Here is a 27,223-nt window from a genome sequence, read left to right as displayed (position 1 = left end):
ACACTCGAAGACGAAGCGCGTCTCGAGTCATCCTGCGGGTGGTGGCAATGGAGGGTCGGCCAATCTTCTTGTGCCGTTGGACTGGCGCATTCATCCACGGAACTGCGTTAAGACGAAGTACTGGCTTTCTGGCTACATTCTCCGTGGACGGCAGTATAACAAGAGTCAGACGGTTGCAGATATTAAGTCCAAAACATATAGCTGGGCAAATCGTGATCCCGTCTATCGTTAAGTACACGCGCTCTGTCCTTTTCTTACACTGTGTATCTGCGTTAGGTGTCGAATTCATATTTTTTTCTTTTTTGAATTTTTGGTTTTGCCCTTCAATTGTGAAAGAACTTAGTTCCCCCTAATTGTTTTTTTTTTTTTTTTTTTTCTGTGTGTGTGTGTTGCTTTTCACTGTTTTATGATGCATGGCTGTATTCCAATGTGCAGTGACAAACAGATTGCGCATGTGGGTGTATCTCTATCTGTACCTTGTCCCTTTGCCCAATTATTTCTACATGCGTACTTACATGTATAAATAGAGTAAGAGAGAAAAAGATATAGAAAGAGGAGATAACATATTATACGTTTTACATATAAACAAGTGAAGCGATTTATAATCCCATGTTGAGACGTGCGGTGAATATATCCATTGCCAGAGGGCGCATGGCGTTGATGAGCTACGCGACGCTGCCTGACCTTTTAAAACCAAGTGGCGCCCCGGCCGAGTTGCCCAAGTTGGGGTTTAACTGGAAGGATGGATGTGCCCCTGTCTTCAGCCCGCGCCAGATGGAATTGCACTACACCAAACACCACAAGGCGTATGTGGACAAATTAAATGCGCTGGCAGGGACAACATACGATGGGAAGAGCATTGAGGAGATTATCCTTGCGGTCGCAAATGACGCCGAGAAGAAGGGTCTTTTCAACCAAGCCGCACAGCATTTTAACCACACCTTTTACTTCCGTTGCATCACCCCTAATGGGAAGGCGATGCCAAAGTCCCTTGAGTCTGCTGTTACGGCCCAGTTTGGTTCGGTGGAACAGTTTAAAGATGCCTTTGTGCAGGCAGGGGTGAATAACTTTGGCTCGGGTTGGACGTGGCTGTGCGTGGACCCGTCGAATAAGAATCAGCTCGTTATTGACAATACGAGCAACGCCGGATGTCCCTTAACGAAGGGACTGCGCCCCGTCCTCGCAGTGGATGTGTGGGAGCATGCGTACTACAAGGACTTTGAAAACCGCCGGCCGGATTACTTGAAGGAGATCTGGTCGGTCATCGACTGGGAGTTTGTTGCAAAGATGCATGCGCAGGCAATAAAATAAAATAAAAAAGAGAGAAGAGACAAAAGAAAAGAGGGGGGGAAGAAGAAGAAAAAGAAGAAGAAAAAGGAGATGATTGGGTGGAATGGAAGAAGAGTAAAAAAAAAAAAATGGGGGGGGGAAAGGAAAAAGAATTGCGTCTGTTGTGAACGCCTGTCAATGAAGTGCGGAAGATGACCGCATCCGCTTATTTGCTTACCATTATTATTATTATTATTATTATTATTATTTTTACCATTATCATTATTATTATATATGTCAATGTTATTTTGTGTTGTGGAGATACACAAAATAAAAAATAAAAATGGAATACCGCAGGCGAACACACACGCATACACCGACCTATATAATGGAATGAGAAGAAGAGAGAGAAAAAGCGAGGGAAAGAGAGACAACATGAATAAAAATTACATGCGTCTATTTTGTCACCGTCTTGTGTGGAATGTGATTGGTTATGGAGAGGGTTACAAGAAGGTGTTTTTACTGGATGCAATATATACATATATATATATGTGACTCTTTTGCTTTTGTTTTTTACATAACGTGGCATTTATTAAGCCTGACGAAATGTGGGATATGTTTCTGCATAGTTTGTGTGTGTGTGTGTGTGTGTGTGTGTGTGGACCCCCTTTTTACTGAGGGATTAGGATGGTGGCTTTGTGCTTACTCATTCTGTGTATGTCCTAATAACCCTATTTTTTTTTTTTTTTTCATTTTTTTTTTTTTTTATTTTGCTTTGCTTGGATGGACATCTCTGTAGTATAATAATAAAATAAACCAAAGGAAACATCTCTTTCTCTCTCTTTATCTCTCTTTCTGTGTTTCTGTGTCTTTAAAAAAGCGTAGTAACAACGGCGACGGGAAACCATGCAAGGTCAGATGATGGTGATGCATGCAATGGAGCACTACTCCATGCTTGATCTTGCAAACGATGTTTTAGAGAAGTGCTGGAACATTTGCTTTGACGTCAATCTTACACGGAAGGAGCTGGTAGAGGGTGATCTGCCGGATAGCAAACTGCGCAAGATGGAGGCATGTCAACGCAAGTGCATCGCGCGGCACTTTGAGGTGATGAAGTTGATGAACGGGGCCCGGGAGCTGCGGGAGAAGGAGGCGTTGCAGGGACTCCCACCAGGGTCTCTTAGCGCAGAGTAGAATTGAGATGGAAAGACAACCTTCACCAGAGAAAGGGGAAGGTGACATGATTCACAGGCGTTATTTATTTATTTATTTATTTGTTGTTGTTGCCACTGCCCCCGTTGTTGGTTTAGCGTTGGATGTGGCTTTCCCTAATCATGTCGTGGGACCCGATGTCTTTTTTTTTTTTTTTTTTTTTTTTTTTATCATCGTTCTCTACCACTTTGTCTCCTATACCGCAATGCCAGGACACATGTCTTTTCGTTCACCCTTTCTCTGTCTGTGGGCGTGTGCGGGTGCCTACGCGGCAACTGGCATTCGGGTGAGGCGAGGCGAGAAGCCGGCGAAGAGGAAGAAGAAGAAGAAGAAGAAGAAAAAGGAAGGGAGGGTGCCGTGTGACATGCAGAGCATACATGCGTCTACAATAATAATCTTCGTAAATAATCCATTAACGTGTGGAATTGCATCTCCACGCATTCGTGATGATGCGCCAGTCGTCAAATACACCACACGAATAAAAAGCCTGAAGGCATTTAATTTTATTGAATTTTCATCCATGTTTTTTCCTTTTCTTTCTTTTTTTTTTTTTTTTCTTTTTCCTTCTTTTTTTTTTTTTTCTTTACTGTTCCTGGAATGGTGTCTCCTTGTCTTCTCCTTTTTTTCTTTTTTGTTGGTTTGTTTCTTGTTTTTCTTTGAGTGTTGCTTTTGTGCTTCCCAGCGTAGGGGGAGAGGTGACGCTGAAAGAAGATACATACATACATATACTTATATTATTATTATTTTTTTACTTATCCACCACCACCGCCTGGCTGCCTCTCGCACGTGCGTGCATACAGACATTTATCACACATACGACTATTAACTTGGAATACTTTAGGCAGTCGGCCAGGAACTACCGGCGGTGGTAGACGGAGCACACATAATATAAATATATATATATATAAACCGGTGGGTGGGAATTGAGGGGAGGGTAAAAGAAAAGGGGAGGAAAAAAAGGAGGGAAGAGGAGGAAAAGGGGGTGGCAAGGCAAAACAAGAAAACAATTGGGAGTGAAGATGGCGGATCGTCTACGTTTGTCATTGTCGTTATACTTTTCAAAGCACATGGATCGTGGGGATTGGCGAAGTGTCCTCAGAGCTCTTCACGGCTGCGCTGAGACGGGAACGCTGCTGCATAGTCTTCCCCACGACACGATCTTTCCATTTTTGGTGGCTAATGGGCAGTGGGAGTCCGTCCTGCGCCTTAGTAGCCAACTTATCGCAGTGGAAGAGTCTCACAGCAACAACAAGACGAAGACGAAGAAGGGAAATAAAGGGACGGCGGTGTCACTGGCACAAGAAGAGGGGTTGTACAACACTCTGCTTCGTGCGACACTTGCCCAGGAGGCGGTGTCGAGCATGGGGAGTTGGCAGGCGGCGGCAGCCATTGTGCAGCGCGCCGCGCGACGCCGTGTACGATTAGAAACGCCAGTCATACGAGATGTATTGAGGACCGTGGAAAATTGGCAGCATGAGCTTGCGAACGGCAGCAACAGCAGTGGGACTCTTTCTGGAAAAGAGGAGAGTCCCGGCTGCAGTGATGCCCTGCTGCTCACACGGGACATGCTTGCTGCAGATCTGCATCTTCGCGGAAAGTCTCCTCCCATTCCCAAATCAACGCCTGCGTGCCGCCCCCCGCGGGTGCTCCAGTCGGATTTGGTGCAGGCCATTCACGACACCGTTTTTCAGGGATCCTTCACGAAGGATAGAAATGACCCCACTCACTGGGAGAAGTTGAGGGAGCAGATGCACGCGAGTTTTACTTCATCTTGGGAAGATGCTGTGTACACGGTGCTTCATGTGTGCGTTCCTCGTACCGATTCAATCAGAAAGGTTGAGGAGGGTGAAACAGTAGACACAGTGCTTCAAGCAACTATTGATTACATCACCGTGCGACCAGATGCCGCCGAGAAGATTCTTCATTGGACGCAGCAGCGTATGTTTAATGGTGCCATTATTACTCTTCCACATTCAAGTCTGCTTGGAATTGAGCAACATGATAATGTTGTTGGTGGTGGTGGTGGTGATGGTGATTCTAGAAGTGACGGCAGTGATAATGGGACTTCTTTGGCGTGGTGGAGGAGAGAAGTTGAAAAGCAACCAGCGCTGGAATTGCCTAAGTGGGAGATGGTAAAGGCGCTGGCCATGGCGGAGTTGGAACAACGTGAACGACAGTGGGCGATGGTGGAAGGCGGTCTCTGTTGTTGGAAAGAGGAGTCAAGGGAGAAGAGAACCCACACTTCGACTCTCACACGGCTTTGTATTGCCGTGCAGTTAATCTGCATGAGAGACGATGCTTTGGAGCAGAAGGAAATTCCCGTTCATTGGGATGACATGAAACAAAAGGAAATGGAGTGTTTGGCACGCAAATTACTTCTGCACGGTTCTGTGGTGATGGTGACTGCAACTGGTGTGGATGACTTTCCTTTTTCTCTCTTGTCGGACACCGTTCAAACCTTAATGACGGTTTACATTCGCCTTTGTTGTGTGCGGGATCACAGGCGAAGAATGTTGCTGAACCACACAGGGGGGTCGCACGGAGGACAACCTCAGACGCCCAAAGAATACGTCGGCGGTACTTTCGACAAGAAGGGGAATGCGAACAACAACGCCAATGAAATTTATAGTCTTTCTTCAAAGTCGGCACTTGCTTCTGGACGGGATGTATTTTGGGAAAACGTTCTCTTTCCGTACACATTGGCTGGTTGGCAGCGTTCGCCAATAGCTGCTTCGTGGCAAGAGCTGTTGCGACGTGTTTTCTGCGATACCTCCCTATTAAAAATGTGGTTTTTCGATGATGGTTTATCTCATGGCCGTAACGCGACAATTGACGAGAGACTCATGCCTTCTGCAGAGAAGAAAGAAGAAAACACCGCTGGCGGTGGTGGTGTGGGCCACAGTCGTGGTCGTCGACGTCGCCGTTTTGGTGGTTCTGGTGTCATGCGCTCCTCTTCCTTTTTTTGTGAAGAGGCACTGAAGCAGTTGCAAGAGCTGGTGTATTTTCTCAGTCGACGATTTCCTCCGTTGGACAATTACCGTGCCATTTTTCCTTTACATTATGAGAAGAGGGACGAGGAATACCAGCGGGGTTCACAATTCCGTGTCTCAGACAATGCATGCATGAATACCGATAATGATGTGAGACGAATTCCCGCCCTATTCAATCTCTTGGCACGGCAGGAAGAGGTGGATGAGATTGGACGTGGCCTTTTGCAGGCATGTGTGAAGGATAACCTCTCTGTATCGGATGCCAGCAATGTTTGGCGTACATTTGTTTTTTCCATTGCCCCACGACATGTGGTGCCGTTGCTAAGATGCATGATGGACGTTGCTTCTGCCCAAACATGTGAAGGTCCTTGGCGATCGTGTCGTGTGGCCCTCGTTGTGGTGATGCACGAGAGTGATCTTTCTAGCACGGAAGAAAAAGTAAATTACACAGCCCGTTTGTTCCATTCTATCGAACCCCGTACAACTTCATGGCGTGCGGCTCTCGCACTCTGTGTCGCAGCCGCGTCGAAGATTGGTGAGCAACTCCATGATGGCAAAACGGATGGTTCGCTTTCTCATATCCTTGATGCGTTGCTGGTTTCTGCCGCACCGCCACGTTGGCGGGAGGCTTTGCAGGTGGTGGAACTCATGCACCATGTAGTTCCAAACACGGGTGAAATCCGAGGGAAGGATGATGGCTGCATGAATGGTGCGTTGCCTAACAGAACCCCATTGAGTGAGAGTGAGCGCATCGACTTGTACGAGTTTATCGCCCCACTTAAGCAGCGGCGACATTGGATGTCTGCCATAGAGCTCTTTACTACATATGAAGCACGCCAGCTCTCTGGGCATGACTGCGCATGTTTTGCCTTTGCTGTGAAACATGGGCCGCTTTCATTTGCGCGTCGTGTGTTAATTTCACTGAGGGGAAAAGAAAAGTCCAGAGAAGTTGCACAGGCGGCCTTGGTGGCGTCGGAACGGCACGTCAAACAGGCTGTGCGGGCACTTCAGAAAAAGCGGCAGAGACAACGGCAACTTCATCAAGGCGAACAACACGACGATGATGGCTCCGTGGAGCACGAGCGGGCGTTTATGCTCCACGAGGCAAATCAGGTGGCGCGCTTGGCTCTTGCCGCGTGGCCCACGCCCATCAGCAACGATGAGGACTTTGCACTCATATGGAAATGTGTGAAGGGTGTCTGCGCTGGTAACGTGAATGCGGCGAAGCTCTTGCTTCGTCAGAGTGCATTGTACGACACGGATCAAGCCAGGAACGAAGCAGACGCGTTGTTGCAAACTGTGCGTCTCTGCTCCACCGCTCAGGATGCAGCAAGCGCCATTGCCGCATATAAAAAGTTTCGTGAGAGGTTTATTGGCATGGTTTTGCCTGAAGAAACGATGTTGCAACTGCTTTCATTGTGCGTTGCTTCCGTTGTTGATGCAGTGGAGGATGTGACGACGAGTGATGGAATTACGATTTTATGTACCGTACTGAAAGACACGCTGTTGATGCATGACGTCTCTATCCGTTATGAGAGTAAACCTACGGGAACGCCAAGAAACTTTATGCTCCATGCATGCGTGGTGCTGTTTCGCTTATCCGCGCCGGCTGATGAACGGGCAGTGGTGGGCATCCCTAAGTTTAGATGTGACGCGACGCCAGTTATGCAACGACATGCTCAACGTTTGCTTCATGTGTTAACAAAACATTTGGTGGGGACTGACGCAAGAATTTTACGCAATCTTCCGGACTTTATTGGTGTTCTTCGGGCACTACCCCCTTTGTGCCTCAATGCGGCAGTTTCACCGACGTCGCAGACATTGCCTGAAGCATCTGGGGTGAATCCCATTGCCGTGTTAAACCACCACGTCCAGAAATTAGAGAAGAAGTTGGGCCCTGTGGTGCCGGTCGATTGCTTGTTTTGGCTGGGAATTCTGCAGAGCGAGAAGGTGACATTAGGTACATCCGCCTTCCCATCTTCGTTATCATGCCCCTCAGTTAGAGAGGAGGGAGACGGAGAAGCTGTACAGGGGGAAGTGAGGGATGTGCCACGTTGGAATCCTGAGACGTTTCTTATGTCGAACGATGTCATGAACACACGAGAGGCGACAGCACAATTAGACCGCATTATTCTCCACGCCATTGAACGGGCTGCGCCTCATGATGCTGAAAAGAAATTGTCATCGTCATTACGTTGCCTACTTCTCCCGTGTATTATTGAGGCGCTTGCTTTTTTACTGCACCATTGCTGGCACGCGCAGCCTCCGCTCACTGTTATTCTTGCAGCAGCAGCGTATGCATTGCATTCCTTGGATGCCACACCGGAGTGGGTTTTGGGTGAGAATGCAATGGAGATAGTTGCGGCATTTCAGACTATTTTTTTTAGTTTTCATGTTTGCCACACCGTGGCGGAACTTGCGGTCTTGGCACATCCGGCGCACCGTCTTTCTTCTGCCGTGGATACCGTGTTGAGCCGAACGGCGTACGAGGAGGTGCGGTACGTGCATGATTTTATTTTATTGGTATCTGCCTGGATGCAGAGACGTTTACATGCAGCCGAGAGTGAGGAGAGGCGGATGCTGGATGAACCTCATGCACACTTCATGATCCGTCTTGTTGGAAACCTGGCGGGAACCTGTGCGTCGTGGCCGGAGTCATCACTGCGGAAGGAGTCCCTGCGTCAACTCCGTCTTTTGTGTGAGATGATGGAGCGATGTGTGAATGCTGGAAAAACAGCACCCCTGTCCTCTACTGCTCTTCTTGTGCTTCGTGTCATGAGCACAATCCTCCGGAACGGTCCAATGGACAATGACGCAGTGGAGTCCCATTTTGTTGGTGCCACTGCCGTTTCTAAGGTTCACACCAGCAGTGACGTGAATATGGAGTCACCACCCGCAGGCAATGCGGCTCTTTCCGATCTTTTTTTGGCAATTACACTTTTACACATTGTGCGTTATGGCGCGCGCTCGAGCATACGTTTGGTGCGTGCCTTTTTACCGGCACTTCAGCTTGAGGAAGGCTTACAGACAGTCTTGAGTGACGATGAGGGATTTGTAGGAGGACTTGTTGCGATGCAGTCCGCTCGTTTGAACGCCACTGCTGCCGTACGTCGCGCCTTCAGCATGTCATTATCGGCTGCCACAAGATTTATTACACGTCTTGTAGAGTTTCCTCCCATTTTGTCTGTTGACGCCTTGACAGCACAGTGGCTGCGATCTGAGGAGCAACTTGTGGAATTCGCTGTCTTTGCGGCTCTTGCAGCGTGTCGCGACGGCGAGGCATCGGATGAGAATGACATTGTAGGGGCAATGGATGCTGTAGGCACACTTGTTCCCCACCGCTGGGACCTTCCATACGCCATTGCGTTTGAGTGTCCGCTTACTGCAACGCAGAAGACGACTTCAATGGATCTCACGCTCCGCAGTAGACTGGCGTTTGTCCTTCAATGCTGCGGGCCGTGGCCGGGAGGAATTGTGTTGAGGCTGCTTCTCCAGGCGTCGTGGCCTGCCGTCAGTGGTGGAAAGAATGACGGTATTCTTTCAAATTATAACGAAATTCTGGATGTCATGGCAAATCTTTCCTTGGACAGACGATTTCGCACGATTTCGATAGCTCCTTTACTCCAACGCGAGGCCTCACTGCCGCTGATGCAATGTGTGGTGCTGTGCCACCACCAGGCGTCCACAGCCGCGTGCATCATATTGGGGAATGCTACGCCGCAAGAACAAGAGCCACAGAGGCAGCAGAAGAGGCGTTGGGATGTTTGGAAGGCTTTTTTCACGAGCGATGGGGCGGTGCAATTCATTGCAATTGCGTATATGACGGGATCATTATCAGAGACACGTTCCACCCTACAAGAACGACAACAGCTACGGCAGCTATTAGCAGACATGACGTCTTGGTTGTCATCTTCCTTATCATCATCTTCTTTTTTTAGTTGGCCGTGGCGGTCGCTCTGTTTGGAGGCGCGGCAACTTCTCCTGTGGAGTCGTGTCACCCTCACGGTTCCAAAATGGGCGAGTGTGAACGAAAAGATGCATGAAACTATGACAGAGGAGAAGAGAATGATCGCTGCTGCCATGTCACTAGTGACATCCCCCGACATCGTCTCCTCTACAACCTTTTATTCTGTTAATAGGGAGCGTGCACCGACTTTTTTGTCTTCCTCTGCGGATGCGACGGCTGGTGAGACCTCTTTTGTGATGTGTTTTCAGTGCGCCCTTTTTAATACTGCATGGGTAGCGGAGATGTGCGCAAAACAGTTTGCGTTTAAGAGTTCTTTCATATACTCACGTTTGTGCCGCGCGTTGCGTGTTCTTCCCGACGTATGCGTGATGAGAGTGGGGGAAAATGACGTTGATGACGATGTTGTTGGAATGATTGCAGCGGGGTCGCTGTTTGCCACGCCGTGTGGCTTTAGCAGTTTGCAGTACGTGAGGGCAGCAATCGACATGGTAAGTGATGTGACAAAGTTAGGGAGTGAAAAGAGCTTCTTGCTTTCAATTGCATGCAGTCAGTCCATGCAGGATGCGTTGGAGCTGCTGGAGAAACGTTTATCCCAGCGACCGTACACGCCCCTTTGCGTGCAGTCATTACTCGCCGCGTGGAATACACTACTTATTCGTTCTGTCGAGGTTGACAAACAGAAGGGAAAGAGAATGCAGCCGATGGGTCACAGTGTGGAGGCGCATGCGGAGTCCAGTGGGAAAGAGTACAACAATGCAAAAAACGAGGAAACATCTTTGCATCATTGCTTGGCCGCAGCGTTTCTCGCATTGGCAGTGACTACACGGATTGAAAACTGTGAAGCATCCATCTCCATGAAGTCTCCGCAACCTGCGGAAGGTGAAGGGAAGCTGCGGCAAAGACTGTGCGGTGAGATCCTTGCTTACGGCGCCTATGTAGGTGAGTTTTTGTGTTCTTCTGCAAGCATAAATCCCAGCGAATTGCGTTTTCAACAGGCATCGGCAGAAATTGCTGCACGTGCGATTTCTCTATTGCCGAAGGAACAAACCTTAGCTTCTGATTTTGATGCCCACGTCAAGCTGGCTACGGAGTTGGTGGGGCAATATATGAGGGGTGACGGTATGCCATGGATCTCACTCTGGCCACCGTTATCATTAGAGATGTGGCGGTCTCGTGAATATATAAAATGCCTTCATGAACCAACGCCGGCATTGGTCCCGCTCTGTCAACTCCGTCATCCTGTTGCGGTGTCATGGATGATGCATCAAATTGTCACGGATGCGTCTCCCTTCGGTTCTTCAACGCGACCATTGATAGCGCTATTCAACACGCTTCGTGTGTACGTGACGACCGGGACGGCGTTATTTTCTCCGTCGAGGGTGAAGAATTTGGAGAAGGGGAAGCAGCCTGCCAATGAGGGGAAAGATGACGGCGTGATGGTGCCTGTTGTTCGCGGGGCGGGGGCCGGGATGGTTATTGACCAGTTTTTATGCATCACACTGCAGGAGTGGCAGAAAAGCGGTCACCACGACAAGGCGGAGGTGCGGGATCGAGATGTCATTCGCCACGTCGTCGATGCTGTTTTTCCTCCTGTCCAAATTGGCGAGTCTTCTTCTGCCACACCCTTGTCGTTTCTCTCTGGATATACGCCATTAACGACGGATGGGTTACAGTCACTGCTGCGTCTCGTAGTTCTACGCGATGGATTTGACAAGCGCCGCACTGCGAGTGTCAATCATGTAGAGAAGCTTTTGCAAATGGAACAGCGACGCGAGATGGCGCGTCGTATTGCTGCAAATGATGCTGGACTGCCTCTTACACGTGTGCATATTGGTCTTCCACGGGGTGTACAAGACGTGAAGGCGCAATTATTGTTTTACCTCCGAGCTCTTGCGGCGACACTTGCTTTTTTGAACCCAATGGCCTGGCACAATGAGCGGCAGGCTTCCCTCGATGTCGCCTACACGGCACTGATGGATTTTTTGCATTTGTGCTCTGCCTCGTATGACGATGATGTCGACATCATGTCACGTCAACTGAAGGTTGAGTTAGAGGGCATCTTTGGTCACGGCGTGGTGCGCGTCATTTGTGCAGCGACATCGCAGCAAGATGGCATTGTCACACTGCGGCAATTAATAAACTTCTTTACTGGTAATTGGCACCACCAACAAACGAAGAAGAAGCGGCAGGAAAAGGCATCGGATCTTCATCGTCGGCTCCGGAACCTTCTCAGTGCACACAGACACGGGGGTGGCGTATCAGATGTTTTACTTCTCAAAGGTGACGATCTGTTATCAGCGTCTCCCATGCCGCTATTCACGCAGACGACATCGATGGTGCAGGAGGCGCTGTGGAGCACGGCCGTCCTGCCATCACATGAACTCATCCTTGAGCTCTTAGACGCTGCTGTCACTACCGCCGCGGCGGATTCTGCCAATCCCCCCATGGAAGCGTTACATGCGGCACGTCATGGCCTAAAACTCTTTACGACGATTGCACCTTACATGGTTGTACCAACCCTCATGTTGGAAAAGGTACTGATGTTACTTCTTGTGCTGCTGCGTCAAAAATTTAATGCTGCAGCTTTTTCCACCGAAGTAGATGAAACAAAGAAGGAAGAAAAGGCATTGTGTGAGAGCACTTTTTACCTTGTGCTTTGCCGCTTTCAGTACGTCCAACTTAACACACCAACCGCTGTGGCGCTGTTGTGTGAACTTTATGCTGTTCTTGCTACAATGAATGCGACGTCAGATACCCAAAAAGATGCGGGGGATGTGCATGCGATCAAAACGATTCATTATCCCCTTCCATGGTCTTCGAATAAAGCGACGCAACTACCACAAGAGGAGTGGCTGTTGTGGCGCTGCGCCCTGGAAGCCAATCAAGTGTCATGGGCACCTCTTCAAACCGCATTATCATCGTTGAAGGATGAATCGTTGCGTCTGTTGCAGCGTGGGTGTCTCGCGTTTCTAATGCAGGGTCACCGGAGGTCGCACTATGACCCGCCATTTCTTCGGCTTGGAAGGATGCTTGACACTTTGATTCCGCATGAGTCGGGGGTACTTGATGAAAGCGCGACCCCTGGCATACATGGCGGTGGTGGCTTTACGGTTCAATTACTGCGTATGATGGAGGCAGACTCGACACGGGCCAAAATGAGTGTCGTTCCATGGCGTCGGGCGTTGAAATTTCTACCGGATCCTCATGAGGGAAGCAAAGAGATGGTTACAGACATTAAGCGTTTCCGGTTTTATGTGGCGTTGATGTCACAACTGCTCACGGCAGCAAGCAAGAAGAATGATAGTGTGCGTCAAATATGGCAGCATGCACTTTCCATCATTGTGCCGCAGCTCATCTCTGCTAAGGAACAAAAAGGCCTTGACACGGAACTCATGCATCACGGGACCGCATGCGCATTGCGGGCACTTCATATTGTTCAGCCGCCTCACGCATGGAGTCTTGCGCTGCATTTAACATTACGTCTTCCCATTGCCGCATTCCCATCCCTGTCATGGTGGCCCTCCCCGGAGGCGGTGTTATTTCACACATTAAAATACCTTGTCGAGGTGTGTGATGTGACGGAAATTCCCGTAAAATCGCTGGTCTTTTACATGCAAGTTGTAGCAAAACGCCAGTCAGCTGCCGCAGCGCCGGAGCTTCTGACGGGGCGAGTCAACCGTTCCAAGGTTGTGGAGGCCTTTACGGACCGTTTGCAACGCCATCCGCATCTTCGGTGGGTGGACGCTCTCGCACTGTTGGAATCCCTGTGCGTGTTGGAAAAGGCCCTTGTACAAAAAAATTCAAAGGAAATTAACAGCGGGAGCCCCAGAAACAACAGTATGGAGGAAAATGAGGTCCAATGGGTTTTTAATCAAGCAAAATGTAAATTTACCACCGCAGTCATTGAGCGTCTGTACAAAAAACAGTCATATGAGTCACTTCTACGTTTTGTGGAGGCGGCACAACAACATTATCGCGTGAGCGGACGAGAGGTGTTGGAATGGGTGAATCACGCTGCCTCAGTCGTTGTGGCTCCGAGTCGAAGTGGCGGTCTCTCCGAGGTGTTGTTGTTACTTAACGGCACACTTGTAGGGAAAACTTTGGACGATATCTTGCGGGAGCAATCCGCAGGGGTTTTGAGGGAGCGCGTGTCTCTCATGCGAGATTTATTACTTAATGGTCACTACGTGGATGCCGCAGCGTTGGTTCGACAGACCCCAACACTGCTACGAACGCGTGAATTTTATGATGCCTGCGCCCGTTTGATGAAATACGCGCATCACAGGACTGTTGTTCTCTTTTACGATGCGTATATTCACCCGGAAGATGAGTTGGAATCGGGGGCGAAAAAGTTGGAGGAAAATTGCTCTGAAGGGAACAATTGTGCCTTGACGAAGTTACTCGAGGAAGAAGTTTATCACACTGAGGAGGCATCCCTCTTACGACATGTTCCCAATGGTTTACTGGAGCAGGGAATGATTGCTTTTGAAACTGCGGCGAACTCGACGAAAGGGATTAGCTTTAGCGCGAGGAGAACAGGGATTTGGATTGCGGCGACGTGGATAAGGCGAGTAACGGCCCTCATGCAATCCCAAGACTCACTTGTGGCGACTCTACGGTGGGTTCACCGGGATATTGTCGGTGGTCACGCAGGGAAGCCTGGTGATGAAATTCAAATTCTTGCTGATGCTGTACGTGACATGCTGCACGCGAAAGTGACCCATGACACTAGTCAATTTAATAATAATAATAATGATGATGATGATGATGGTACGAATACGAAGGAATCATTGATAAACATACTGCAACGTGAGCGCGAGTTGGCGTGTTTATTTGTAAAGATATTTTCAGGGACGTTTTCTGGCGTTGCATCGGAATTGTGCGAATTTCTTTTACAGCGTGAGCAGCATCTGATGAGGGATTCCGGTGTTGAGAGAAAAGCTGTTGAGTGCGACAATAAGGATATGGAGTGGTGGAGTTTTTTACGCTGCACGGCCTCGTATAATGCTGCAATTGAAGAGGGTTACAAATACTGTCGCACACTTATGGATACGACGGTGAATAATGGCAGTAATGGTCATCACCCCATTGTGGAGTGGCGGGACCGCTCATTGTTTCGTATTGGCACCGAAAGCCACGCATGGGTGTTAGCATTGGCGGCGTATGCCACTTCGCGATCATATGTTGGGCATACATACATCAGTGGTGCACATATAGCACGGCTTGTAAAACTCATCACCGCCAGCGGTTTCCTCCGTGTTGTGATCCCGGCAGCTCGCAATGTTTTTTTTCATCTAAACTTATCAAATCCTAAAAGTGGTGTGGCCTCACCGTTTTTGAATGCAATGCTGCTTCTTTGCCAGTCAATATGTACGATGAAGCGGCATACGATGCATCGTCTTCAGAATGCCGCGGAAATGGACTCAGGGGAGGTACAAGCTGTACTTGGAGAACTTGATGAAATTAATCAATTTATCGGGGACGGACTGGCATTGTTATTGCAGCAACACCAGGAGAAAAGACAATCTACTGTGCAGGACACCGTGCTGGATGGACGTATGGATTTAGTTTGTAGCATGATTCGGTCTCTTACTGTAACACCCGGACCGTCTGTTACGCCTGCTGCGGCACTAGAGGCGTGGCGGTCACTCGTTCAACAAATCATTACAGCTTTACCATCAGCTCAACGTTGCAGCAATGTCCTTGATGCCTGCATGGATACCGTGCGAGACTCTTTTGAGGAACTTTCTTTGTTACGAAAGTATCCAACTCCTGCATTGACGAGTTTAGAAAATGCATGCAATGGACTTTGGTGCACTGCATTGGGACTTATCACTGCGGATGAGAGCTTACGGCGCCATTTATTTGCCCACACAAACACACAGCAGCTGAGAGCCATGACACAGCTGGAGATATTTCTCTGTTGTGCGAGTCTTGTGGCAGATGGTGGCGTAGCGGCCATGAGGTCTATTTGTGATGTTGCGGTGCGAGCCCAAACGGTGCCACTTTCAGAGGATGCCAAGGCACTGGTGAAGATGGCGTGTATACATGGGAAAGGAGCTGCATGGCGGTCTGAGTATGAGGCAATAACCGGTTTTGCGCCAACCACAGTACAGCGACAGAGAACACTTTCACCGGCGGAAGAAGCTATGGAGCAAGTCCGTTGTTTACATGCTCTAGAGGCGGTGGAAGATTGGGCGCAGGCATTGCGTTTGAGTCAAGCGAAACGTGAGGTTGGGGTCCGTTTACAGCATTTGCACTATCACCGCATGTTACATCTTTTAGGGAAGTACAACATGGATAATACTGGGGCAGTGGCTTTCAACACGGCGATGGGTGATGCAGTGATGGGGCTGTACTTTGCACGACTGCAGGATGGTTGTTTACCAAACACTTACTCGATCGAGCAGTCGCTCCGTCTCTTTTCTGTTCCAACGGTCTCCCCCCTTTTAGCGTTGCAGTACGCGCAGGCACTGACACTTCTTCCGCCTCTGAGCAATCGCCGACATAGGAAAACCGAAAGTCGCGGCGATGGCAGTCATGCCACGCACGCATCCTCCGTATCTCACGCACCGGATGATATGGGCTTTGCTGTCTCCATTTTAATGTTACGTCTTGTCACAGATGCGGCGTTGCGTCTGCCTGACGCCGTGCGTCGGCATCGTCTAACGAAGAGTGAAGGCGTAGAGGGACTTCAGATGTTTGCCGCCTTTATTCGTTGGGTGAGTGAGTTCAGTCGTGTACCGTGTTGCGATGGGGACGTTATGGAAGCCATTGCGCTGCTTCTTTGCACTGTACCGAAGCAACTCCTATCAGAGCTCACTACGACAAAAAAAAATCTACCCCACTGCGATGCAGGAGATGTGAGGCGCTTACTGTTTAGTGCTTTTGTGGCGCCTTGCAATGACGGGATGCCAGTCGTGGATGCACACACCTCTTCGGCGTCAATGAAGTTGTACCGCTTCGTCTCTCGAGTCTCCAAGCACCAAAATAATGGTAATGACGATGATGATAATGATGGTGGGGAAATTCCCACACCCGCAACGTTATGTGCGCTACGCGGCAACGCTGAGGCGGCGCTGCGATTTGTGGAAAAGCAGGCGTCACTTCACCATGTGATGCATCTATCCAACGCACTGCTCTGCCGCATGTGTGCGGCCGTCACGGCTGGTATGTCACCCACCGCGAAATCTTTGCAGTCATTGAGCCACATTATGCAGAACACAAAGCTTATTTCTCCTCCGCTTCGGTACATGTTGACTCTCATCGTTGCAGAGCAGTCGACACTTTGGGAAATTTATCACACTGGCGGCTCGGATCCAAAGAAGATGACGATGATTAGTTCTCCGCGTCACGCTGCGGCAAACGAGGAGGTGCCAACTTCGGTAGTGTTGCGCTCCGTTTCAAGGACGTATAAATTGGTGCGGCAGCACTTTACACCACCCGACGCGATCATGCTGCACGGTCTGCTGCTCCCGAAACATCTTGCCGCAGCCGAGACAAAAGACGACCACAAGATTGCTCACGAGGAAGAGGAAGACGAGGAGGATGACGACGGGGCCATCCGGTCGCAAGAAAAAGAAGAAGAAGAGAATGAGGAGGGGGCGTCTGATTCGGTGGCACAGAACGTGGCGTGGGAACAGGCATTGAAGCTATTTGATATTTTCATACGCAATGCGCAGCCGAACGCCGATCTCTCTGTGCCATTTGAGGCGTTGATTGAAATTTTTTGTCGAGGCGGCCAGTGGAATACCGCCAGCCGCCACGTCTCACTCGCCGGAACCCCGTCCACCTGCACGCTGCACACATCCCAACCCGCCCGAAGTAGGGAGGTTGCCGATGATGCTTTCAAGAAGAACGACGCATCACATTTTTTTTCCCGTCATGTGGTGGTGGACTGTTTTCTTCTTAAGCGCCTCCTCGATGCCATGGAGGCTGCACGTCAGCGTCATTACAGGCATGGGGAGCAGAGCCCTAGCGAAGGTGTACAACATGGCTGTGGGCCTCCCGGTTTTTGGCGGCTAACGCTACATATTCTTCAGCAGCAGCAGCAGATGTTCCTTCTCCCCAGTGAAATGAGGTCAGACGGTACTGAAAAGAGCGATGTGGCGATTTCGTCTGTGACGCTGTTGGCTATCATGCAGGGGATTTCTAAAGGAAGAGGCGGCTAGGCGTCTCTCCTTCTCTCTCTCTCTCTCCCTCTCCCTATTTTTGAAGGCACACGCCAATCATTTTACGCACCGTTGAGTTCTCTAAGCAACAATAACAACGAAAAAAAAAAAAAAAAGGTGGCGGGGAAGACAACAATTTTTTTTTTTTTTTTTTTTTCTGTTTGACTCTTGTATTTTTTTGAGTCCGCTGTTTTCACACACTCTTTCCATTGCGTGTGTGCGAATTGACATCGCTGTTCTGTCAGGGGCGGCATACGCATACATTTAACATGCATGGTTAAACTCTTGTAATTAAATAATTTGTAGCATTCAAATTTTGAAATGGACATCCTTTTTTGTCTGTGTCCGTGTCTGTGTCTGTGTATTTTCCTTTTGGCTGTATGATTTGTGTTTCTTTTCTTTTTTTTTTTTTTTTCCTTCTTTTCTGGTTAGTTGTGGTGGCATACGGGATTATCTAAATACTTACATACATACATACATACATAGATACATTATTACATTGGGCGCAATAATTCTAGTTAGGGCAATACACTCAATCCATACAATCACTAACTCCGATACAGACACACAGTGAAAGAGACTTTACACACACAGACACACACACACATATTTATATATAAATACAAGTAGATATAAATAATTAAAAGGACTTATTCCCTGTTGTTGTTGTTGTTGTTGTTTTCTCCTTCTCTTTCTGTGTGTGTGTGTGTTTTTGTTTTTTGTTTTTTCTTCCTTTTCTTTTTTTTTTTTTCTTTTTTTTTTCTTGCTGTTTTCCAGGCAAAAGAAATAACCAAGTAGTTTGAGTATTTCGCCAAAACTTATTGTATGCTTATAGTTCCTTCTGCTTATTATTACTATAAAGTAATTGATATTAATTAATTAATTAATTAAATTTGTGTGTTTTTCCCGATAGACATATTTGTTGGTTGGGCCTATCCGCATTCCACCACCGTACACACACCCCTGCGCCCTCATTTGTTTCCTCCCCCTCCTCCTCCTCTTCCCACCGCAATATTAAAAAAAAAAAAAAATATTTTATTTTACACGCGTTGAGACACAAATTTTGTTGTTTTTGTGCGTTGACTGAGCGTGTCCATCTTTGCCGAGAGAAAATTTAAGAAACGGAAAAAAAGAAGAAAAAAAAAAATAGTAATTTTTTTTTTTTTTTTTTTTTTTTTAAAGCGGGGGAGAGGCAGAGAGATCGAATGGGGAAAGAAAAAAGAGGAGAGAAACATATGCGGAAGCAACTGGAGGAAAGCTCAGTGGCAGCCAATCATGGTGGTACGGTGATACCAGGGGAGAACGTCGATGGGCGGGATGCATTATCTCGGACCCAAGAAACACAGCGGATTGTGGTTGACACGCCGGTCTCATTGCAGAGCTCAAGCAATGTAGACAACACGAGTTCCGTGATGCCATCCACGGTGCGGGTTCCACGGCGGTCGGAAGATAAAGTGACATCGGCTGCAAAAACACGACATATTGATCCGCTTTCCGCCTCTGATCATCTTTTTAGAGGAAAGGAATGTCACACGAATTCATTTGCATTGCCTTCGGTGCTTTCAGAGGAACATACGGAAAAGGAGTTGTTATGTCATTATCCTTATCATCGTGAAGGAAGCTTAAATCAATCTTATGGTGGCCCAAAGAAGGGAGATTCGTCTGTGTTTATGCCGCCGATGTCAAATGACCCACACACAAGTCTTGGTAGTCTCTCTGGGATTACAGCACCAAGAATACGAGATCGGGAAACCGGTAAATTGCACGACACGGAAGAGCACTGCGTAGTGAAAAGAAAAAATTCTAAGAGAGAAAACCAAAAATTGACGTGTATGACGCATGGGCTAAAGCCTTTCTGTATGAAACAATCGGATTTGACACTTGCTTTGAGTGATTGTGCTAAAAAGACGGCGGATGTTGCTGAAACTAGTAAGAAGACAGCTGCTCAGGCATTAAACTTAAGGACAACAGAGTGTTGTAATGATGAAGCATCATTTGAGTGTCTTGGCATTAGTTTGTTGCCCTCACAACATGAAAACTCAAGTAGGGCATCTGTCCCCCCTCGTAGTCCGCATTTGGAAAGTATAAACACCTTGGGTTATGAAATGTCTCCGATTCCACGAGAGCAAGAGGAAACAGGTCGGAGGAAATTACGAAAGAAACATTTTTACTGTTGTTTTCAAGAATTGCCGTTATCTTCAGTATTAATACCTTATTTTCTGGTTCTTATGTGCTTGTCTTTGTTCTGTCTGTTAACGCCATATTATGTGACAACTGTTATCATCCGAGAATCTGTTGAAGAGTTTCATGAACATGCACGGCTTGAGATCAATTCACAGTTAGAGGGTGCACTTAATGTCCCTACGCTATTATCAAGTGTTTTTGTTGCACTGTACGTTGTAGACGAGAGAAATCCACGTCCGAATGATGATGTGATACCCATGGGTTTTGAGATGTCACAACGTTTTTGTGCTGCATTACACAACATGGATCGTTATAAGTTTCTGACATTTATTTATATGGCGTCTTTACCCCGTGATGAAATTGCACATTGCGCAAGGGGATTTCATGGGTATTATTTTGCTACAGCTGTGCGACGGAAAAGTGATGGTGCATTGAATGCACTTGTTGCTGTTGATCCTGAGAATGTGACTCTTGTGGAACCGCAGCTGGTGTTGAAAAAGTTCAGCAAGCCTTTTCTACTTAAAGATCTTATATATAATTTTACTCCTACAAAAAAGTTGATTGATTCTTGGAAGAAGGATGTAATTGCGGGAAATGAACCCAGGATGCAAATGTGGAACGTGGAAAATTTTCTTAGCCCACGTTATGTATACACGTATCCATTTTTTGAGAAGGACGGTACAGTTTCTTTTTTAAAAGTTGCACTTGACCTTAGGCGGGTCCTTGGTAAAATCTTCATGGAAGAAAGTGACCCAATTAGTCTGGTTCGAGTTGCATTGCTTGAGAATGATGGGAACGACAGTAATATGACGGTGATTGCAACCAATTTTAATGTGAAGTGGCAGGGGGAAAGTGGAGAAGGTGAATTTGAATTTGTTTTTACTCAAGGTGGTAACGGCGGGGTCCGTACTATTGGAAAAGCAGGCGAATACATGGTTCCTTCACCGAAGGTAGGGAACATTAAAGATCCGTTAATGCGAGAGGCGTTTCTTCATGTAAACATGAATGAAGTCATGTCAATAGTACGCAGTGGGAGAAAATTCTTTACTACATTTCCTTATGATGGGTCAGTCGGGACCTTTAGTGTCTGTTTGACACAGTCAGAGCTTAATGCCACGATGGTCTTAGCTGTTGTGGCACCTCCGTTTTATGGTGAACGTTTTGAAATCCTTCATGTCGTTAGTCTTATTGGTGCATTTATCAGTACAATCGGGGCGACTTTACTGGTTTATTTTGTTTTTTCCACTTTAGTCAGTCGCCCGCTGCACAGTATAGCGGCAGAGCTTCGTGTGACCGCCAAGGTGGATGTTACTTTAGCCAGAACATCTATTAATACCCCCCGTATCCGCGGAATTCGCTTTGCATTGCTGGAGATAGACAAGCTGCAGAGTGTGGCTGCTTCACTGAAGAATCAAATGCGCCATTTACGTTCATTCTTACCAGAGGGGGTTTTGCCGTTACGGTATGCAACGGATGAAGAACGGAAAGCAAAATACATGGATGGCGGTATTCAGAGTGAAACAAGAGATGCGGATATGAGGGATAGTGTGGAAGGAGCACAAGCATCTAGCCCAAATCTCATGTGCGGAAAAGGTATGGATATTGCGAGAAGTTTGCTTCAAGGTCCACGAGAAAATATTAATGTTTTTGAGGAAATCATGTGCTCTGTGGTTTCTGTGCACATTTTGGATATTAAAACTATTCTGGAACACACAGGCGAAACGGCAAATATTGTGGTGGAGGCGGCCAGAAAGTACGGAGGTGGTGTGGATGTATTTTTACCAGAACTTTTCAATTTGAATTTTCCTTGTCGTGGGGATAGTCATTTAGATAAGTTGGATGCAACCTTTTGTGCTATTGAAATTCACCGCAACCTCCCCGATGCAGTAAGGCGTTGCTGTGCTATTCTTGTTGACAGTGGTGTCTTTCATTTTGGCATCTGCGGTGGCCCGGAAAAGAAGGAACCGGTGCTATGGGGCAGGGCAACCAGTACGGAGCTGATTCATGTGCAGCGTCGCTACGGTGTTTCTCTTGCTATTCTTCAGAATACCGTACCTTTTATTCGTTCGCGTGTTCATGTGCTTCCGTTTGCATCGGTTCTTGTCGATTCAGCAGACATGTCATCAAAAGTAACGTTTCACATTGTCATTGAGGACATTGTGAATGAGGGATCATGGCAATGCGTGGAGGAGACATATTTGAATGGATTTCGTTATCTTACGGCTCAGGCATGCACTGAGGCACGTATGTGTTTTGAAAGTCTTGTCGCATCCCCATATGTTACGCCTCAGCTCATGCGTCTTCTCCGCTGTCAAATAGCGCAAGTTCAACAATGCGATGTAAAGAAGCGCAGTCGGTTTCCATCGGGGTGGCGCGTGGGTGGCTCGGACCATGTGGACACCCTGACATCAAAGTTTTCACCTGCTTCCGTTGACCATAGTGAAAGCATCGTGTCAGGGTTGCATCCTCCCTCACTCACCTTTTGCGGATCCCGGCGACGACTCACACCGAGCGCTCTCTCAACCAGTGCCTCTTCAACACACGTCTCGTCGGCGGGACAAGCCATCGCGCATGAGTTCTGGGACAAAAAGAATGTACGGTGGAAGCGGGCGTCTGAAAATTTCCCTGAGTCCGGTCGGTTTCCCGTCTTTTTAGGAATCAGTGATACGGGCACTCTTGCAGCACTTAAATTCCTCCCCGTCTCATCGCTTCCAGACTGCGGATATAATGACATGGATTCTCTTGATCTCGCCTTGACACGTGCACAGACGCTTTATCATGAGAACCTTGTGCAGCTTCTTGGTTACGGTCAAACAAAGGAACACATGTGTTTGATCATGGAATATGTTCCAGGTGGAACACTGCGTGACACCGTACGACGGTACGGTCGTGCCTTGCCACTCATGGCGATAAAGCGTTTTTTGGTAGGTATATTGCGCGGGTTGGAATACTTACATAATCGTGGTCTTGTACACGGTAATCTTCGACCAGAGGATGTTATGGCTGCTGTGGAAGGCCTGTATAAATTACGGGGAGTCAGTATGGCTTGCACAGCAGAAGCAGCAGCAGCCATGACAGAAGAAAGACTGCGGGCAGAATCTTGCCTTAATAGATGGGCGTATAGCAGTCCAGAAGTATTTACCACCGGAAAAAAAGGTGCTGCTGCAGACATTTACGCTGTGGGTGTTATTTTGCTGGAGTTGATAACAAACCAAACGCCATGGCGCTGGATGGAGGGGACGATAACAAGACCGTTGCAGAATATTTCTCCCGCGGAGGATGACAACATCCGGCAACAAAACACGAAGAAAACTCTTGTGGAGCTTACTGCGATTCTTTCAGATTATGATCGAATGAAAGTGGCTCAAATGGAAAGGAAAATTTCGTTAGTGGAAATCCCACGTGAGGGGGACGCACTTATTCAAGAGGTGCTGCAAAGCTGTTTGGTGACGGATCCCGAGGGACGTAAAACAGCTTCTGAACTTTTGCAGCTTCTGAGTAGCATGCAGTAAAGAAAATTTATGAATGAGTAAGGGAAGGTAATGGTGTGTAATATGGAAACGTTAGGGTTGGAAAGTAAAGGGGAAAAATGCTTGAACGTCGTGTGTGTTTGTGTTTTGTTTTGTTTCTTTTTTTGATTTTTTCTTTTTTTTTAATAATAAAGAACCTTGTGGATGGAACGTGTGTCCGGATGAGTTAAAAAGGAAGGAATAAAATAAATAAATAAATAACATGAAAGGAGAGCGGCTTGTTTTATATATGTATATATATATATATACCTTGTCTTCTTTATTGACCAATTCTGTTTTGTTGTTGTTTTTGTTGCTTTTGATTTTAAATGGACGCGTTGGAAGGCAGCGAGAAGTGTTTCTTTTTTCTATCCCAGTCACCCTTTACTGTCTTCCATGCGGAGGGGTCTGGGGGTTGCGGGGCAATAAAAAGAGACTGCCACATTGTGTCTCTACACAACAGCCTCAGTTATTGGCACATGGAACTTTGAACGAATGATTTTATTTGTGTATGTGGGTGTTGTATAGATCTTTTTTTTTTTTTTTTGAGTTTTGGAAATGTTTGGAGCAATCAACTAAACCCTTTAGGCTTTTTTTTTCTTTTTTTTTTTTTTTCTCTTTACTTTATGAAATATAGGATTAGGCCTTATCTGAGCGCACATTCGCGAGGATAATTGTCGTTTTTTGTTGTTGTTGTTGTTGTTCACCTATTTTAAAATGACTATTGCTTCTTTGGATATCCCAAGAATTGAAGGATTTTTGGAGCCCGCATTGCAGAGCACGTATTCCAACACGCTCTGACGCGTGTGACCTTCACGTATATTGTTTCTCAAGGTGTGTCTCGATAAACGGGTTTGAACTTGTCGTATCGAATGGTGCAGATGATAAAGAGCAGCACGATGACACGATGTGTGGAGACGCGGCGGGCATGCACGTCCCGGGCTGGCAACAGTTTTTGGGGGAGTCATCTCTCACCACGCATGAACACGGCGAGGGCGATTGGACAAAGGCGGGGCATTTTGACCGCTGAAAATCTGAACTCTCAGCGCGACCATGCCCAGGTCGCCGGGGACCACCAGCATCTTTGCGCTCTTTTCAATGCGCAGCTGGCGGCTCAGGAGAAGAGGGACTCCGTGCGACCCTCGCGGAAGAGCTCTCCGCGAGAAGTGAAGGACTTTCGGGAAAAGGAGACGCGGCTGTTGACGAGGGAGAGGCTTGGAGAAGCCAGCGCCGCCCGAGTTCACCTCCCAACCGCGGGGTGGCAACTCCCTGGTGTCCAAGCGTCGCCCTGTCCCGTGGGAAGCTTCTAGCATCCTCGTTTTTTGCGACGGCGGCGGGGACGATGGTGGTGACCGTGAGCTCCCGAATGCATGCGTTCCTCCACTTGCCCAGGGCTCCGCCAACGACGTGCCGAGCCGGGAATTGTCGGGGGATGGGGGGAAGCCCCGGGTTCCGCATTCACGACGCGGCTAAATGGGTCTCTCGTTCTCAGAGTGGGGCTTGCAGGCTCTGGAGCTGCTGCTGCTGCGCAGGAGCCCGGTGACTGGGGACAGGAATCCGCACATGTTCAGGAGGCGCTCGCGAGCCCCATGGGATGGGTCGGGATGGGCGGTGATCTTGGTGCGCCGGCGTACTTTGGCTTCGCATTGACGGAATCCCCTCGAATGGTCGTGAACCTGGCCTTTCCCGGCGGTTGGTGGTATTGGCCCCGCGTCGCTTTCAAAATCCTTTGGAAAAAGCCCGGCTGGTACGGATTGTTCTATGAAATAACGTGTCCGCTGGTGTTTTGGCGTTGGGCAGACGTAATCCGATCTTGATGCCGGACACACCGAACTCAAGTGTTGTCTTTTTTTGTTTTTTCTTTTTGTGCTAAGAAGGGGCAAGGCCTCGGCGAGGGGTATTGTCCATGCGAATGTATTTGGTCGGAGGATAATTTTTAGCTTTTACGAGTGATGTTTGTGTATTTCTGTAACCAATTTCCTTTTTTTTTTAATTTGCCGCAAATGCGTGTGCGTGCTTTTTTTTGTTTGTTACAGCGGGGAAACTGGAGAGGCTGACGCACACGTCCGGGTATTCTGCACGCAATCGTTAGACGACGCGTCCCACCCGTGACGGTGCAAACTCTCGTGGACACGTTTCTTCGTTCCAACGGTACTGCGTTCCCACTTCTCTTTCCCTCTTCTCTTACTCAGTTTGCGCAGTGACGTTTCAGTGCAATCCAGGCAAGAACGGCTGTAAGGGATGGCCGGTGTGGGAGACAACGACACCAACAGCAGCACGGAGAGGGCCCCGTCAGGTGACCAGCACAATCCGCTTACCACTCAGCAAGCATCCATTGTTGCCGACGAAGTCTGGAGGAACAGTGGAATTAATGCCTTGAATCCACCACAGCCGCAAGATGTCGCTGAGCGCGTGCATGTGAGCGTGCCTGGAAAACCTAGCCGCGGAGCAGTCATGCACGGCGACCGAGAGACATTGTTTTCTCAATCCCAACCGCAGGAGTGCAACGATCAAATTTTATTTGACATGGGGTCTCAGCCCTCTTCTGCGGCAAGAGAAGGCGTGCGGCCCGACAAGCAGGACACGGGGGGCGTGGAAGACGCCGGTGCCCCACCCTACTCAGCGCATCAGCGATGCACCAGCACCACTGTCGGCACTCCAGAAGTCCTTCATGCAGCAGAAACGGGCGGTGACAGCGGGGTCATGCCTTTTGAGGAATTCAGGTCGAGTGTCAGGCACCCGGATACAGGTGTAGGGTCATTGCCCCTTTTTATGCGCTTCCGAAACCCAAAATTGAAAGGTCGGCAACAGAAGGCGCATGGATCAACTAACACACCTTTTTCCCCTGTGAAGCCGTACGGGGAGCCTGTTATCACCAACCGTCATCACTCTCCGCGCTTAATGAGAAAATTTGAACTTTCTCTCCGCTGCTGGGTGATTTGCCCTCTCGTGGTGATTTTATTGGTGGTGGCCGCAGTTACGATGTCGTTGTCGTTTGCAACGTCGAAAAGCAGCTCAGAAAGCGTCTTTTTGTCCCTGCATGACGTGGTGTTGGACAACATAGAGGAGTCCGTGGGGTATTTAACGTTGACAAAGATGGTACGCATGGCGGTGTCGACAGGAAGCATGTACTTTTCTAAGAACACCTTCCCCAACCCTCGGGCTGACATACTGATGCCGCTGGAAGGCGGCATGATGTCGCGTCTCTGTGCTGTTCTTCGCGACATGGATCCTGCTAAGATGGTCTCTTCTCTCGGCGCCGTTTCGCTGACGAGACAACAGGCTGCCGTGTGCTTTAACTCTCGTTCACGCCCTGGCAACTTTGTGGGCACAATGAGTCGCAATGGTGTCATTAAGGGCTTCTACTACGTTGACCCCGTGACACTGGAGTACAAAACCCCACTGGAACCCCTGGGAGAAATCGATCACCCCATGAGCATCGATGGCTTTACCAAATCCCAGCGCTTCGAGAAGGTGGTCGAGATATGGAAGGCTGCGGTGGAAAAGGGTGAGCCGATGCTGTCAGAGCAATATTGGGTGACGCCGCGCCACCCGCCAAACTATGTTGTGTTTGTCTACCCATTCTTTGAGGTGTATGAGGACGGCAGCACCGGTGTTGGCTACATGTACTCAACGATGTTCACGGATGACATTGCGAGCATTCAGTGGTACAGCCCGGCTGAAAGTGGCATACGTGTGATGCTTGTGGACCCGGATTTAAGGGCAGAGCAACTGTTGGTTGTTGCAAACAGCTGGGGTCAACCACTTGCCAACGTCACAAACGCATGGCTGGCAACCGTGAGAGGCGATGCAGTGAAGTTTATGTACGTTGAGGACGTGGAGGACCCCATAATGCGCGAGGCGCTCAAGCACGTGGACCTTCGCGCCGCTATCAGCAGTGGCAGCGATCAGAATGCCTCC

The 27,223-nt window shown here is 48.4% G+C and overlaps 6 protein-coding genes across 6 annotated transcripts, besides 30 other annotated features; all 6 read left to right on the top strand.

The window, feature by feature from the left end:
- Positions 1–353, top strand: Tc00.1047053509775.49 (ribosomal protein L2, putative; the record flags this gene model as incomplete). The annotated part of the gene is made up of 1 exon (XM_807067.1): positions 1–353. A coding segment is annotated over one exon (353 nt), but the record flags the coding sequence as incomplete, so codon positions are not given.
- Positions 1–27,223: a sequence feature (heterozygous, Esmeraldo-like haplotype).
- Positions 357–376: a microsatellite.
- Positions 610–1,311, top strand: Tc00.1047053509775.40 (iron superoxide dismutase, putative; the record flags this gene model as incomplete). The annotated part of the gene is made up of 1 exon (XM_807064.1): positions 610–1,311. One exon carries the CDS (start codon positions 610–612, stop codon positions 1,309–1,311), a length of 702 nt encoding a protein of 233 aa, XP_812157.1.
- Positions 1,350–1,381: a microsatellite.
- Positions 1,504–1,561: a microsatellite.
- Positions 1,901–1,930: a microsatellite.
- Positions 2,004–2,041: a microsatellite.
- Positions 2,098–2,142: a sequence feature (GA-rich).
- Tc00.1047053509775.34 (hypothetical protein, conserved) lies at positions 2,176–2,463 on the top strand (the record flags this gene model as incomplete). The annotated part of the gene is made up of 1 exon (XM_807066.1): positions 2,176–2,463. One exon carries the CDS (start codon positions 2,176–2,178, stop codon positions 2,461–2,463), a length of 288 nt encoding a protein of 95 aa, XP_812159.1.
- Positions 2,524–2,548: a microsatellite.
- Positions 2,624–2,650: a microsatellite.
- Positions 2,791–2,824: a microsatellite.
- Positions 3,005–3,066: a microsatellite.
- Positions 3,211–3,232: a sequence feature (AT_rich).
- Positions 3,365–3,390: a sequence feature (AT_rich).
- On the top strand, positions 3,501–17,609 carry Tc00.1047053509775.30 (hypothetical protein, conserved; the record flags this gene model as incomplete). Its single annotated transcript, XM_807063.1, has 1 exon — positions 3,501–17,609. One exon carries the CDS (start codon positions 3,501–3,503, stop codon positions 17,607–17,609), a length of 14,109 nt encoding a protein of 4,702 aa, XP_812156.1.
- Positions 4,480–4,517: a microsatellite.
- Positions 14,179–14,208: a microsatellite.
- Positions 16,429–16,461: a microsatellite.
- Positions 17,614–17,645: a microsatellite.
- Positions 17,746–17,766: a microsatellite.
- Positions 18,000–18,033: a microsatellite.
- Positions 18,068–18,101: a microsatellite.
- Positions 18,268–18,289: a microsatellite.
- Positions 18,319–18,374: a microsatellite.
- Positions 18,480–18,500: a microsatellite.
- Positions 18,620–18,652: a sequence feature (AT_rich).
- Positions 18,763–18,787: a microsatellite.
- Tc00.1047053509775.20 (protein kinase, putative) lies at positions 18,815–23,305 on the top strand (the record flags this gene model as incomplete). Its single annotated transcript, XM_807062.1, has 1 exon — positions 18,815–23,305. The coding sequence occupies one exon, from the start codon at positions 18,815–18,817 to the stop codon at positions 23,303–23,305; it is 4,491 nt and encodes a 1,496-aa protein (XP_812155.1).
- Positions 23,403–23,447: a sequence feature (A-rich).
- Positions 23,503–23,524: a sequence feature (AT_rich).
- Positions 23,548–23,571: a microsatellite.
- Positions 23,893–23,923: a microsatellite.
- Positions 23,987–24,006: a microsatellite.
- Positions 25,544–27,223, top strand: Tc00.1047053509775.9 (protein kinase, putative; the record flags this gene model as incomplete). Its single annotated transcript, XM_807065.1, has 1 exon — positions 25,544–27,223. A coding segment is annotated over one exon (1,680 nt), but the record flags the coding sequence as incomplete, so codon positions are not given.

Source organism: Trypanosoma cruzi, genomic scaffold (genome assembly GCF_000209065.1).
Source record: "Trypanosoma cruzi strain CL Brener 1047053516459 genomic scaffold, whole genome shotgun sequence".
NCBI classification, from domain to species: domain Eukaryota; phylum Euglenozoa; class Kinetoplastea; order Trypanosomatida; family Trypanosomatidae; genus Trypanosoma; species Trypanosoma cruzi.
The sequence above is the reverse complement of the archived record's forward strand: the minus strand, read 5'-3'. Positions and strand labels throughout refer to the sequence as shown.